The 14,670-nt window shown below is 31.6% G+C and overlaps 2 protein-coding genes across 2 annotated transcripts; one reads left to right on the top strand and one right to left on the bottom strand.

Annotated features, from left to right (window-relative positions):
• Nucleotides 1-3,126: 3,126 nt before the first annotated feature.
• On the top strand, nucleotides 3,127-3,783 carry LOC112422175 (uncharacterized mitochondrial protein AtMg00310-like). Its single transcript, XM_024784988.1, has one exon. It carries the CDS (start codon nucleotides 3,127-3,129, stop codon nucleotides 3,781-3,783), a length of 657 nt encoding a protein of 218 aa, XP_024640756.1.
• Nucleotides 3,784-10,218: 6,435 nt separating this feature from the next.
• On the bottom strand, nucleotides 10,219-14,157 carry LOC11434534 (laccase-5). The gene is made up of 6 exons (XM_003616654.4): nucleotides 13,994-14,157; nucleotides 13,761-13,912; nucleotides 12,813-13,057; nucleotides 12,419-12,547; nucleotides 11,119-12,078; nucleotides 10,219-10,611 (listed from the first exon to the last, which is right to left on the bottom strand). The coding sequence occupies exons 1-6, from the start codon at nucleotides 14,078-14,080 to the stop codon at nucleotides 10,481-10,483; spliced, it is 1,704 nt and encodes a 567-aa protein (XP_003616702.1). The 5' UTR covers nucleotides 14,081-14,157; the 3' UTR covers nucleotides 10,219-10,480.
• Nucleotides 14,158-14,670: the final 513 nt, after the last annotated feature.

Raw genomic sequence — 14,670 nt, forward strand, 5'->3', positions numbered from 1 at the left:
GAAAATTACTATTCTCCATTTTAAAATTGTTTATTCTCACCTCAAACTTTTAAAATTAATTTTTATATAAATTAATTTATGTTCGACATTCAACGTTAACTTAGGATAATATCCAAAGACAGTTAACTTACACCCACCATTTTGTGATTTAAGATTTATGCTTTATTTTTTGTAACAACTACTGCTGAATTCTATATTGTGAGCGTTTGATTGATTTGGGGATTTTAGTTTGCTATTGTGATAGTTTTTTCTTCATCTTTTAGTCAAATTTTCGTTTTGAGACACAAGTTTGGAGGTTGTGGGTTATGTCACTAAAATGAAATGTTATATGCATTTTATCAAATTTTATTTCATTTAAAAAAATCCAAGTCAGAATAAAAATTTGTACGATGAAATTTCATTCATTTTTTTCTAAAGCAAAAGCATAACATAAACTAGTGGTCTCGTTTGCTCCTTAAATGGTGTTTTTCTTTGTTGCTTTGTTTGTTTTGTGTTTATTTGATTAGGTAGTTTATAAAAAAAAATTATAGTAGCTAGTTTTTAAAAATTCATCTTTACGGTAATTAAATAAGTGGGATGTTTAATGTTTAAATATTGACTTTTATATACTATTATTGATGTAATGTCATTGTTAACTGAACCTTAAATAAAGAAAAATGCTAATGAATACCTTTGCGACATTGGTTAGATAAATAACTGGACAAATTAGCATGACCCTTAAATAAAAACACTTCCAAAACAAAGTTGGTTACAATTTAAAATGTGAAAATAGTCTAATTAAAATATGAGAATACTAAGGAGTGCCTTTGAAAAATTGGTTAAAGTATCAAAATAAATAATTTTGCAATAAAAATTGTGTAATTATTGTCAAGACAAAAGTAAAAATTTGTATTTTTTCAAGATAAAGTTTCTACATTGGTTGACACAACTTTATTTTCTTCCATAGATTTTTGGATTTGCCCCGGCAAGCAAACAAGGTTTTAGTGTTTGAATGGTTAATGGATTTGTCCTTGCCAGCAAGGTTTTAGTGTTTTTAATAGGGTTAATGGTGCTTTACCCCTCTATAATATATGTCATTTTTTATTTTTCTTCCTGTAAAATATTTTTTTTGATTTACCCCCTGTAATTTATTTATTTTTTTGGAATACCCCTAATAGGTCATAAAAAAACGAAAAAATTCTGCAAAACAAAATAATAAAGTCGTTTTTTTATGATCTATTGGGGGAGTATTCCAAAAAAAAAATTTACAGGGGGTAAAACACCATTAACCTTTTTAATATAAGGGTTATGTTAACCGGTGCCTCCGAAGCAACGGTTAAGAAAACCAAAAAAAAAAATTAAATTAAAAGAAATATTTTTTAAACTTTTAATGAGTTGACTGCACAAGTTTCAATTTGTTACTATATTTATTTTCTTAACCAGTGTCCGAAGCATCGGTTAACATTACCCTTAATATAATACTAATCCGACTAGACTTAAAAGTACACTAACAATTTAACATCATACTTAATTTAGTTTGTGACTTTATCTTATCATTCTAGTTCTAGAATTCAAATGAACAAAACGCCGTTGTATTGCAAAAGCCAAAGGTTACTAGTAGAATCAACAATAAGCAGAAATCACCTTCCAAAGCGGCACTCATTATCGAATCGATTATTGAGATCTGAAGTGATAAATATTGACTTCAAAATTGAGAAAAAAAAATAGAATTAAAGAAGTAAAGAAAAGGAAATATACACTTCAAAAATACAACAACTACAACTCCCAATTATGGTTCAAATGGATAAGAGGCACGTAACAAATGAACGTGTAAGATGGGGAATGGATTCCTTTGTATAAGGAATAGGAATCAGAGTAATCAGACAGCATCCCTATGTAGGGTTGACACGTCACATTGCATGCACGTGGGACACGTGCCATGTCAGCTATTGTGACACTTTTATGCATGGTAGTGGTAACACGTCATTTTTTATGGTTTGCGGTTTAACGATATCCACGAAGTCTCTGAAACCTTAGACCTAAACTTGATGAATCATGTTCTTCCTTCTGGTTATAGCTGAGTGACGACGAGCACCTAAAATAACTGATTAGCTTCTTTCTTATGGTCTTATGGTCATTTTCTGCTTAGAGGTCTCAAATTTGAAGAGCTTGATATGATACCTATTAGCTTCTTTCTTTCATTAAGGAGAATTTTCTTGGTACTTATAAGACCATAAGACCAGGATCTCACTTAAACTTAATCTTAAATGACTCTAGTATATTTTTAATATTAAAAAATTGAAATATAATTATATAAAGTTATTTATAGTCAATTAATGAGTCTTATTTAAGAAATTTGTGAAATGTTAAGTTGGAGAAATTAAGTATTTATTATGTATTAATATTAAATGAGTAATGTTTGCACATGATATCTATTTAAGTATTAAAAAAATGTGTGTCTCTGTTATGGATACTCTTAACAATGTTTAACTTTACGTGATAATTTGACATTAATCAAAATTAATTATTTGTCTTCCACTGTATATATTATATAAAAAAATTACAGCAATTTGGACCGACTTTTCCTAAAAAAAAAAGCAATTTAGACCGACTTTTTCACTTTTCAATTTTACACTTCATTAAATGTATTTAATTTACTATTAGCAAAAAGGTAGGTCCGTCTTTCAGCTCTTTTTATTGTGTTAACGCGTATAAATTATGAATGATATTTTATATGAAATTTTGATTTTGACTAAAATTATAAATACAAATATTTGTGGCTTTCAAACTGCGACAGACGCAAAAAACTATGTTTATCTTTTTCAATTACAACAATAATTTTAACAAATACTAGTATAGGCTTGGGACATGAGAGTGTGCTCCTCTACGATGTCTCAGGTTCGATTCTATCCGATGCTAATTTGGATGCGCTAATTTAGCTTCTTAAAAAAAAAATCAGCTCATAATCTCTATCCCCTTCATATATAATATAGATAATATTGTTCTTTATTGTTCTTATTGTTTTGAGATATTTCTTATTTTAATGAGATTTGATTTTTTTTAATTAAAATTTAAAACAACTTTGTTAAATAATAAAATTGTTTAAATGAAAAGTAAAATAGGTAATGAAAAATTCGGTCTAAACTCATGTATTTTATTTATACTAGCATTCCATTAATTGGTGGTCGTTTGATTCTTCTTAAGTCTGTCCTGACTGCTCTACCTGTCTATGCACTTTCCTTTTTCAAAGCTCTGTCAGGTATAATCTTTTCCATTGAATCTTTGTTTAATAAAATTTTTTGGGGAGGGGGTGAGGATAAAAGAAAAGTTTCTTGGATTAGGTGGGATACTTTGAGTTTGAGGAAGGAGTATGGAGGGTTGGGGGTTACGAGGTTGAAAGAGTTTAATTTAGCTTTGTTGGATAAATGGTGTTGGCGGTTGTTATTGGAGAAGGAAGCTTTGTGGAGAAAGGTGTTGGTGGCTAGGTATGGTGAGGCGGATGGAGGTTTGGAGGATGGGGGCCGGAGTTGTTCTTCGTGGTGGAGGGAGATTGTGAGGATTAGAGATGGGATAGGTGACGGTGGAGAGGGTTGGTTTGGATCTTGTGTTAGGAGGAGGGTGGGAGACGGTGCAGAAACGGATTTTTGGCGTGATTGTAGGTGTGGAGATGTTCCTATGTGTGACCGTTTTAGTCGCCTATATGACTTGACTGTGAACAAACCAATCTCTGTTAGGAATATGTTCTTGTTGGGGGTGGATGAGGGTGGGGAGGCGTTGAGGTGGCGTAGGCGGTTGTGGGCTTAGGAGGAGGAGTTGGTAGAGGAGTTTAGGGCTTTATTACTAACAGTTTCATTACAGGAATCAGTGACAGATAGATAGCTTTGGTTACCAAATCAGGATGGTGGGTACTCTGTACGTGGAGCCTATGACATGCTGACATCACAGGAGCAGCCTCAGTTACATCAAAACATGGAGTTAATTTGGCTTACACAGGTTCCTCTCAAAGTATCTATCCTTGCTTGGCGACTTCTGAGGAATCGGTTACCTACAAAAAATAATTTGGCAAACCATGACATTTTACCTTTGGAGGCGCGGTTGTGTGTTTTTGGTTGTGGGAATGTAGAAGTTGTCAATCATTTGTTTTTGTCTTGTGCAACTTTTAGTGCCTTATGGCCAATGGTGCGGGCATGACTTGGAGTGGTAGGGGTCGACTCTCAATCAACTTCAGATCATTTTATGCAATTTATTAATTATGCAGGTTGTTCGAGAGGGCGACGTTCTTTCTTTCATTTGATTTGGCTGCTTTGTGTTTCGGTGTTGTGGAATGAACGGAATGATAGGATTTTAGAAATAGACAAAGTTCTTTGCCACAAATGCTAGATAAAGTGAAATCAACTTCTTTGTGGTGGTTAAAGGCTTGTAATGTTGTTTTTAGTTTTGGTACTCATCAGTGGTGGTCGAGCCCACTTTCTTGTTTGGGTATTGACTGATTGGATGTAATTTTGTTTGGAACTTGACACTTTTGTGATTGTTTTGGCACACCTTGTGCAGTAACAATTACGGTGTCAGTATTAATATATCTCATTTTCGCTTGTTAAAAAAAAATTATGGATTAAAATATGTAATATATAGTTTTTTTTTATATACTGTTCATATTTTTATTGGTGCTTGATATTTAGAAATTCTAATCACCATGTTAATTTCTTTTCATACAATATTAAAGTTTTTATTTAGTTATTTATCTTTATAATATTTACTTTTAGTGTCATGCGTAATAATGGTCTCCTCTAAAGCATAACTCTGATTTAGGCACTTAGGCAGGTGAAATTACCTGATATTGATGTATATTTGTCTAACCGAGAAATAATTAATTAATAACTAGGGAAAGAAGTCGAAAGAGAGCGAACCTTGAGAGTAAGATACTTAGGGAGGTGACATACCTAATATATATACACACACACCCACACACACACAAACACATTAGGTATGTCACCTCCCTAAGAAACAAGTGACTTCATGGCTTAAATCAGCCCAACAACTTTCCACTCTTCTTTCACCTTAGTAAGATAGACGCTGATAGGGTTGCCCGTTTGTTGAACTTGAGAGAGAGAGAGAGAGAGAGAGAGAGAGAGAGAGAGAGTGTGTGTGTGTGTTATGTGCTTCTAAGATTTATAGACGGACATACCTTTAAGAACATTAGGACTGCATTGATCAGAATTTAGAAAAGTCAACTTAAGTTTATGTTTAAATTACCACTGAGAGAGTAAAACATACGCGTACGTTCGCGTGATCAGCAGGTGCAACTCGACAACTTGAGGGAAATAAGTCCATATCTTTGAGAGAGTAAGGCCCCACACGTACTATCGACGTGTGATTAGCATGTGCAACTTGATAATTGATATGTAGTAAAACCCAACGAACTCATCACTAAGATAGATAACAGTTAATAACATGAATAAGATTTGAGTTACGTAATTCCAACAATTAATTATATGTGATTTGAAGAATTCTAACTGTCGCTAATATTCTGCAATCAAACGGGTAAACTTTGCTCTGTTTAAAACATATTAACTTTGCAAAAGTCTAAACCCTTATCTCTTATTTATTTTAATTGTTCCCAAATATGTAGCATGAATTGTTTGATATAAATGCTTATAATTTTAAAAACACCAACAATATAACATTAATATAGAAAAATTTGTTTAAGGGTGTTGAGGCAAAATCCCTAAAATATTTTAAAGATAAACAAACCTTGATGATTAGATGATTAATGAACTTTGATAAGTTTTCTTGGTTTTTATTATGTGTTCTCGAGTGATTAACTAAGACAAAAATAATTTATAAGTCAAATCAAGAATCAAATGATCAAAAAAATTAAAGATTATAAACCCAGTCAGAGTTTAGAAAGTTAGTCAAAAGGTTGTTCATATCGTTTATCAAGAACAAGCCCAAAATATGATGATCATACAAAGAGCATTCATGTGACATAAAGAAAAGTATAGAAAAGGACTATTGTTGGAACAAAATATGTTTAACAATAATAATCCTTAAGAGTTTTGATGATAACAAAGTATTAAAAATTGTCAATTGGATACGCTAATATTTGTTCAAGTGTACAGGGCTATAGACAAAGTTTGACATCTTAAATTGGTCCTGAAAGAACAAATAAAGAGCAAGTATAAAAAGGGAAGCTTAAAGCGTCTGAAGAAAACTGCTCCTGTAGTCCTCCTGAAGACAAAGTGCTTCTGAAGTGATGACGTCATCAGAAGCTAATTCATCAGAAGCAAGTTCATCAGAAGCTGTGAATCACCAGAAGTTGCAGTTCATCAGGAGATTGAACTTAAAGTTTCAAAAGATGTTTCAAGGACTCTAACTCGCCTAAAATTGCAGAAGACTGGAAAAGTGTGGCAACGACTATTTTGAAATGCATTGGATGCCTATTCTTCAAAGAGCGTTGACATAGTACGTCTGTACAAAAGTGTACAACCACTACTTCCACTACTCTGAGTTTGTCTCTGCTACAAGACAAGGATAACAGCTCTGCCTGCAACAATGTCTATATACATTGGGAATGCATTTGAAATTGATCCTTCATAGGACAATAACCATATCAAGCAAAAGATCAGTGATGATAGATCAAAGCTTCAAACGACTCTATTTTGAATGAGAAGACACTTCAACGTCTCTTTCACACCTCTATCTAAAAGAGTGGAGACTCGGAGTTATATAAGAACAATACTACACATCAGCTAAGCAAAAACTCTGTTGAAATTGCTCTTCACTCCAAAGTTCACTTAGAATTTCTTAACAAAGCTTACATCTTAGGAATTCTAGAGTCTTTAAGAGTTTGTATCTGATTTGTATTGTGAACACCACTGATTGTATATCAAGTGTTCAACCTCAAACATTTTTCATTGTAATTCTGTTTGAATTTAGAAGTCTCTTGCAGTTATGCTTGAGCAATAGAAGTCTCTTGATCTTGTTCAGGAGCATATGAAGTCTCTTGCAGTTGTGCTTGAGCAATTTGAAGTCTCATACTAAGTTTAGTAGTGAACATTTGTAATCAGATATTACATAGTGAACTCCCCTTGGTAGTGCAAGGGGGACAGGACTGACTTCTGGTTTGTGGAAGGAACCTGTATAAACTGCTTGTGTCTTTCTTCTCTCTGTTTTATCCGCTGCATCTAGTTCTGAACATCTATTCAGAAGTAGAACTCTATCTGCTTCTGAACTGCTTGTTTCAGTTAGGAGAAAAAGATTAAGAAAAAGCTAACATAATTCAACCCCCCCCCCTCTTGTGTTTTTCTCACCTTCAACTACGACCTTGGATTAAACAAGCAATAAAGACATTTATATGAATAAAGGCCAAACACACATTCATTGTTCATTAATGATTTAAGAACAAATGAAGTGCAAACACTAGAAATATTTTTCTAACAATATCATCCTACATGTTATACATGTTGCACTTCAATCAAGTTTCACTATTAGGTTATGATACCATCAAATGAAATTATTACAAATCATCCTTAGCGAGATAAGAAAAAATTCTGATGAACAAAGTACATGCTTTCTATGACAAATATCAAAATTACAACAAAGTACAAAAACAAAAGCAAAAGCAAAAATGCAATATCAGTTAGAACAAATAAGGATTCGACACACGAGTGAGAAAATACTGCTCATAGTCAGCAAATTCCCTAAAGCATCAGCATGAAGTGACAACTCCACTTTTCTCTCTCTTTCACAAGTTTCAAGACAACCAGCTAGACCATAAACCCAAAAACTTTCTGAAGTTCATACGAAGAACATAAAAATTCATATGAAGTTTATACAAAGAATCCAAAAATTCATATGAAGAACTCAATAACATTATGAAGTTCATACTAAAGAATTCATGAACATTTTAAAGTTCATGCGAACAACCCAAAAACTAACTCAATCTTATTCAATTAACTTCTAGCTCAAATAACTAACCTCTAACAAACTTGTGCTGATCTATGACATACACATCAAAACAACTATGTACTAGAATAATGAACCAACACATCCTCTATGAAACACCTTTTGTGGTGGATTATATTTATATGTGTTTCATCTTCTTAGGTGCATCCTATGTACCTATAGTTTGAATTATCAACCAATACAAATATTTATCCCGCGTAAATATTAAAAAAAAATGAACAAATATTTATCATTGATAATACAAAAGAAAAGCTAGACAAAATTTTATGTTGTTTAAACTCAATTGCATTAGTTAAAGCTTATTAGTCCTATTCTTGGCTATGAAATTAATTTTTTTATTAGTCCTTTGAATTATTTTAAGATTGAATTTTATATAACATGTAACGTGCACACTATTTGTGTTGTACCTAATTGACATTCACTTAAAAGTAATTTCAATTTAGAATTTAAGAATATGTTTTCCATATTGTCCAAAGAAACATTTTCTAAGCTTTCCAAGTATAACTTATGTGATTATCAGATTATACTATTACCCCTCAACCTTATCAAACAGATAATACTATTTTTGGTCATCTACCACAGAAAAAACCTTGGTTCTCTAATCCACTTCATCAACTTGTAATTATTATATGCTACTACTATTACTTTGTAAAATTGGTATGATGGTGTCGTGTGCTTTAATTTGTCCAAACCATTTGCTACTCCTTCCGTTCCATAATAACTGATCCATTTGCAAAAAAATATTATCTCAACAAAATTGATCCATTTCACTTTTCAATGCAATAATAACTACTTTTTTTTTCCTCCAAATTATAACTTTAATTAATATCACTTTCACCACTCCCAATTCAATATATTCAACTTTGCATTTATGATAAGAATGAATGCACCAATACTTGACAACACACTTAAAACTATTTTTCTCTCTGTTTCACTTATAAATTTTTTCTTAATATATGTGAAATGAAAAAAAGGTTCATTTAAAACGGAACGGAGGGAGTAGTAATTTTTATACAATGCTCGATTTTGAAAGGCTTAAATATGCAAACCGTCCCTGTAATTTGGGCTCATTTTGATTTTCGTCCCTGTAAAAAAAAAAAAATTAATTACATCCCTGTAAATTTTTTTTTTGTTTTAAAAATGTCCCTGGCCCCACTTCACTGGTGATGTGGCAACGTTTTGGGCCACGTGGCAGTTACTGATTGGACAACTCATGCCACATGGCGCTGACGTGGCAGTCCACATAATTAAAAAATTAAAATTATTTTTAATGTTTTAAAAATTATTTTTTTAAATTTAAAAATCTAAAAAAAAAATTAAAAATATAAAAAAAACATTTTAAAAAATCTGAAAAAATTTTAAAAAATTAAAATTATTTTCTGAAATTATTTTTATCATATAATTTAAAAAAAAATTATTTTTTTTAAATTATAAAATCTGATATTTCTGAAAAAAATGAAATGATTTTTTTTATTTTTTTTAAAATATGGAGAAAAAAATATAATTTTCAAATTTAGAAAAATTAATGGTCGAAAATTTAATTTTAAAAGTTTTTTTTCGATTTTTGAATTTATTTTCATATTTTTTTAATTTAAAAAAATAATTTTAATTTTTTAATCATGTGGACTGCCACGTGGCAGAAGTTGCACAGTCAGCAACTGCCACGTGGCAAGACCCATGCCACATCACCAATCAAGTGGGGCCAAGGACATTTTTAAAACAAAAAAAAATTTACAGGGATGTAATTAAATTTTTTTTTTTTACAGGGACGAAAATCAAAATTAGCCCAAATTACAGGGACGGTTTGCATATTTAAACCATTTTGAAATGATAATTACATATTCTTCTTTCTCCGGTATTCATCATTTTCAATTTCCTAAAAAGAAATCATTTTCAATTCCAATTTTTTTTAGAAATTAATAATCAAACTCCTACTCTTTTAGTTTTATTGCTTATATAGAGAAACATTTTGTGGGCTACTTGTTTAAGAAATTTGATGGAAAATTGTGATTTCATATCTCACATTGAGTAATTTGTGATGTTACTTGAAATGTTGAATTATGCTTCATATACTACCGTCACTTCAATAAAAAAAGTGTATTTGGTGTCCAACACACTGATATATATAGTTGCTTTTAATCATCTTAATTTTATTAAATACTGCCGGTATTTATGTGACAATGTGATTGTTGTGTCCGATGTTTTAGTCTATGTATGAGTAGGATTGTGTTGGCTCTTATCCTAAAAACATATATACTAATGTTTGGACAGAAATGAGAACATATAATCAAAACTTATATTTTCCTCATAACATCAATTACAAATAGAAATACAACATCTAGTATCAATTTAACCAATAGGGTTTGTGACACTATCAGAAGACATGTGTTTGAAATCACATTTCCATCTTTTCTTTCTAAACCCAATTTTTTCTCTAAATGAAACAGAACAAAGGAGAAAAAATCCCCAATGTAGGGAAACAAACAATAAACTTCAAAACTAAATAAAATTACAAATTTTCATAATTTGGATTATCCTAACACAAAGGCAGGTCCTCAGGAGGAGCTTCTATGGATTCCAATAGCCCTTCTCCATCCTCTACCAAAAACACAGTTGCCAAACCCCATCCAATGTGAACATCCAAGTGACAATGCATAATCCAAACACCTACATACATCAAAACAACCAATTACATAAGATCAAACATTGAATCATTGATTATATTTTTTTGTCTTCATTATACAAAAGTTTTATATCGCGGCCGCATATCGATGCTTAGTACTGCAGAGAATCGCAGTCAAATGAAATTGATGTGGCCTCAATTATGGTCACAAAAACATCAAAAACATTGATGTCACGATCCATATCATGTTTGTGAAACTTTAATGTAAAAACTATGGTTAAATATGTTTTTAATCCCTATAAAATTTACAATTTTTTGAGTTTAATCTTTTTGCAAATTGTCCGCTTTTAGTGTTTAATTTGATTTTATAGGGACTAAGTACAGGACTAAAAGTACTCCATTTTGTAAAAATTAATAAAAATAGGGACTAATTTTGAATAAAATTAATGTAGGAATTAAACTTAAACATTCATAATTTCATAGACTGAAAACTTGATTAATCCTAGCTATATTTTTCATGCAATGCAAAGTTTGAATTGAGCTAATGTTACCTGGATTGTCAGCAACAAATCTGATAACTGCCCAACCATTAACAGGTACAGCAACAGTGTTCCTCATAGGTGGATCAACAAGGTTAAATTTTGAAGCATCTTTCTTAGGGTCAAAATTTCCAAATCCCTCGGCAACAATATAGAAATCATATCCATGAAGATGAATAGGGTGATTCTCAGGAGTAACAATACTAGTATCTTGCAAAACAACCTGAACCCTTGATCCAAATCTCAACTTAGTAACTTTAGTCCCTTGAATCGGTTGCCACAACGACCGACTCACATTACCGGTGTAATCAAATTGCACGGGAGGTTTTGTGGGAAAATCCGTCGTAAAAACACCTTGTACTCCAAGTTTATGAGCCTGCAGGATTGAAAAATTGCTAGGAAGTACAAAAGACACATTGTTCATACTAGAAGTGAACCTCGTCCCGTTCGGTCCTTGACATTGATTTGAATTGAAATTTGATGGACAATTGTTGAGTCCTAATCCAATAGTGAAGAAAAGATCTTCATCAATTTCATTAGGAACTTCAACATTTCTTAGGCTTCTAAAACTTTTACTAAATGATGTAACAGTGTTTGTGTCATTGTAAGCAGGTAATGAAGGCATGATTGGTCTGATATTTGCACCCCCCTTTGCAGGACAAGGTGATGATTTGTATTCAAGAATGGCAGTGGTTGTTGTGTTATCGAATGCAGCGTTTTGAGCTGATTGGTAAGCGCGTCCGGCGATGTAGTATCTTGATGGTGGTTGGTCACCTTGGATGAGAACATCAGTGGTTTGGCCAGGTCCTAACATGAGGACATTGGTTGTGAATGGTTTGACATAGGAAGCATCAGCACCTACTACTGTTAGTTTATGGTTTGCAATTGTGAAGAAAAGAGGTTGGTTTAAGGCTGCATTGATTACTCTTATGAGGTTTGTTTCTCCTGAATCTATTGGAACAATTGTTGTGCCTGCATTGTCAATGATCATGTGTCAAATAATGGAAAAAAGTTTAGCCATGGTCATATATCATGAAGATTTTAATTTATATGCAATAATAACACATTCAATCACATTTCACTGTATTGATATTAGTATGTGCAATTCAGGTCATTGTAAGCTTAGCTCAGTTGATAGAGACAATGCATGATATATGTAAGGTTCAGAGTTCAAACTTCGGCCATCATCGAATATTTGACTATAGTATATTTTGAATATATATTTTATAAAAAATCTTATATGTGACATGTTGATAATGAGTTCACTAAAAAAAACTACTCAAAATTAAAAAATAAGAGAAAATAATCAAACCTTTGCTAGAGCACTTGTAAAGATCACCAGGTTGACCATTAATAGTGTATGCATCAGATATATTTGGAGCTGCTCCTGTTTGTGTGGCTTGTCTCACAACATCAATAGGGTTTGCATCCCACCATTCCCCTAATTAATAATAATCATCATAATTATTTTCACAGTTAAACCATCTCCATCATGAACATAATCTTTGTCTAAAAAGAAAAAGACAAACATATCTCATAATTTCATTTTCTTTATGATTTCATATCAATCACATCCTTAATTACCAAATTGAACAAAAACACATTTAATAAAGATAAGAATTAAAATAAGTTTGTAAAGAGTGACACTCTTCACTTTACAAATCGATGCTATACGCATCAGTTACATCGGATAAAATCATCATTACCTAGAAGAATGGGTGTTTCACGCTTTGGCTTAGTGAAAGGATAAGCATCTCCTTCCTTAGGATGAATGATTAGAGCTCCATAAACTGTGGCTCTAAGCCATGAACTATGAGCATGCCACCAAAGGGTACCTTCTTGTCCATTAATGGTAAATCTATAGGTGTAACTTTCTCCAGGACGAATAGGACACTGAGTCACAAATTCTGGTCCATCAGCCCACCCTGTTCTGATTTGTCTAACTCCATGCCTAAAGATTCAAAATGCAATAAAATCAAGCCATAAATTATTTGCATATATATGATCCTTTGTAGCATGCATGTAAAACATACCATCGAGATTTTAAATTGTGGTTGTAAATAATCTTGACTTTTTTTCAAAAATATATAGCTCAAATTATATACCCTACTATAAAAATACTATTATATGGAAGGTGTAAGAAAACAAAAAAGGAAATTTCAAAAATAAAAAACAAAAAAGGAATGTCACTCTACATGGTTGATCAAATTTAGAAACTAGTTAAAAAGTAACCAAAAGTACGAAAAAATGCCATTCCGAACCACCCAGAGAACATCCGGTCTGTGCACTTTTGCATAGGCAAAAGCAAGTGACGTAGCTTTTTTTCCGCTTGCTTTCTATTCATGTGTAGTTAATCATTGATATATATTAAAAACTTATCTTCATTCATTCACAATAATCATGCATAATATATTTTCCTATATACTAACGGCAATATAATTAAGGTGAGCTTGCAATCAATTCTTAGTACAAGTGTGAAGAAAAATACAAAAAGTGTTTGCTTGTGGGTAAAGCGATGTACTATTTTTTATTTATTTATAAATAAGCAAAGTAAGCTACTAATTTTGTCAAAAAAAAAATAGCTACTAATTTGTCAAAAAAAAAAAAAAAAAAAAAACTGAATCTACAAAGTTCTAGCTAGCTTGATAATTTACCAATGAATGGTGACATTGTAACGAGCTTTGTTAATGACTTTGACAACCAAAGTATCTCCATTATTAATTTCCAAAGTTGGACCAGGAAATTGTCCATTTACAGTGATGCTCATTTGTGTGTTGCACAGCCTCTTCACTGGAGTTGCTTGTACCTTTCACATTAATAAACATGCCAATTAATTATAATTAATCTCCCAAAGGTTAAATCAACAACTAAAAATAAAAAAACTTACGACAAACTCGTGCTCGTGAACTTTAGCATTAGCTAAAGAAGCAAAGAGAAGAAAAATTGCTAAGAAGATGGTGTTGAAAACTTCCATTGTTTAGAGTAGTAAACAATATAATCAAAACTTTAATGTGTATGAATGAAGGTTAAGGTTGCAAATTGCAATGGAAGTAAGAGTGGGAGATAATGGTTTTTATAGTGAAGATTAGAGTCTTTAAGGTTGGCAGATTTGGTAGTAATACGTCTATAAGTTGTAAAATACATCAAGAAACTTAGTTCAACCCTATAAAAGTTGTTGCACCAGATAGTTAATTATTTTCATCAACGTTTGCTTCTATCTCAAGTCTTTGTTTAGCTAGAGGTTGAATTTTCAAAAAAGGGTGATTATTCTGAGACTTTGTCAAGGGAATAAGACTTTGTTTTAATTTACTTTTTCTCACCTCCTTTTTCATCTAAGTATGACATTTGATAATTGATAGGTACTAACTAGAATTAAAAGCAAAACACAAAGGTTTTTATCTTTGTGTAAGATACTTACATATTTAGAATTTAATAACTATATGCCAAACAAGTTTTATAATTAAGTTCAAATATGTTTTTACAATTAAGTTTTATCTTTGTTGATATATTTTTTTGGCTTATTCAACAAAAATAAAATTTATTATTCAAAATAGTGAAAATTTG

The sequence above is a fragment of the Medicago truncatula genome, chromosome 5 (assembly GCF_003473485.1).
Source record: "Medicago truncatula cultivar Jemalong A17 chromosome 5, MtrunA17r5.0-ANR, whole genome shotgun sequence".
In the NCBI taxonomy this organism is placed as follows: domain Eukaryota; kingdom Viridiplantae; phylum Streptophyta; class Magnoliopsida; order Fabales; family Fabaceae; genus Medicago; species Medicago truncatula.

What these genes read in the sequence shown, in the direction of transcription:
- LOC112422175 (XM_024784988.1), top strand. Translation starts at nt 3,127, where the DNA reads ATGTATTTTATTTATACTAGCATTCCATTAATTGGTGGTCGTTTGATT.
- LOC11434534 (XM_003616654.4), bottom strand. Translation starts at nt 14,080, where the DNA reads ATGGAAGTTTTCAACACCATCTTCTTAGCAATTTTTCTTCTCTTTGCT. An exon ending in TACAATGTCACCATTCATTG is followed by an intron (nt 13,058 to 13,760) that starts GTAAATTATCAA and finishes TTGAATCTTTAG; the next exon opens with GCATGGAGTTAGACAAATCA. An exon ending in TTACAAGTGCTCTAGCAAAG is followed by an intron (nt 12,079 to 12,418) that starts GTTTGATTATTT and finishes TTGACAATGCAG; the next exon opens with GCACAACAATTGTTCCAATA.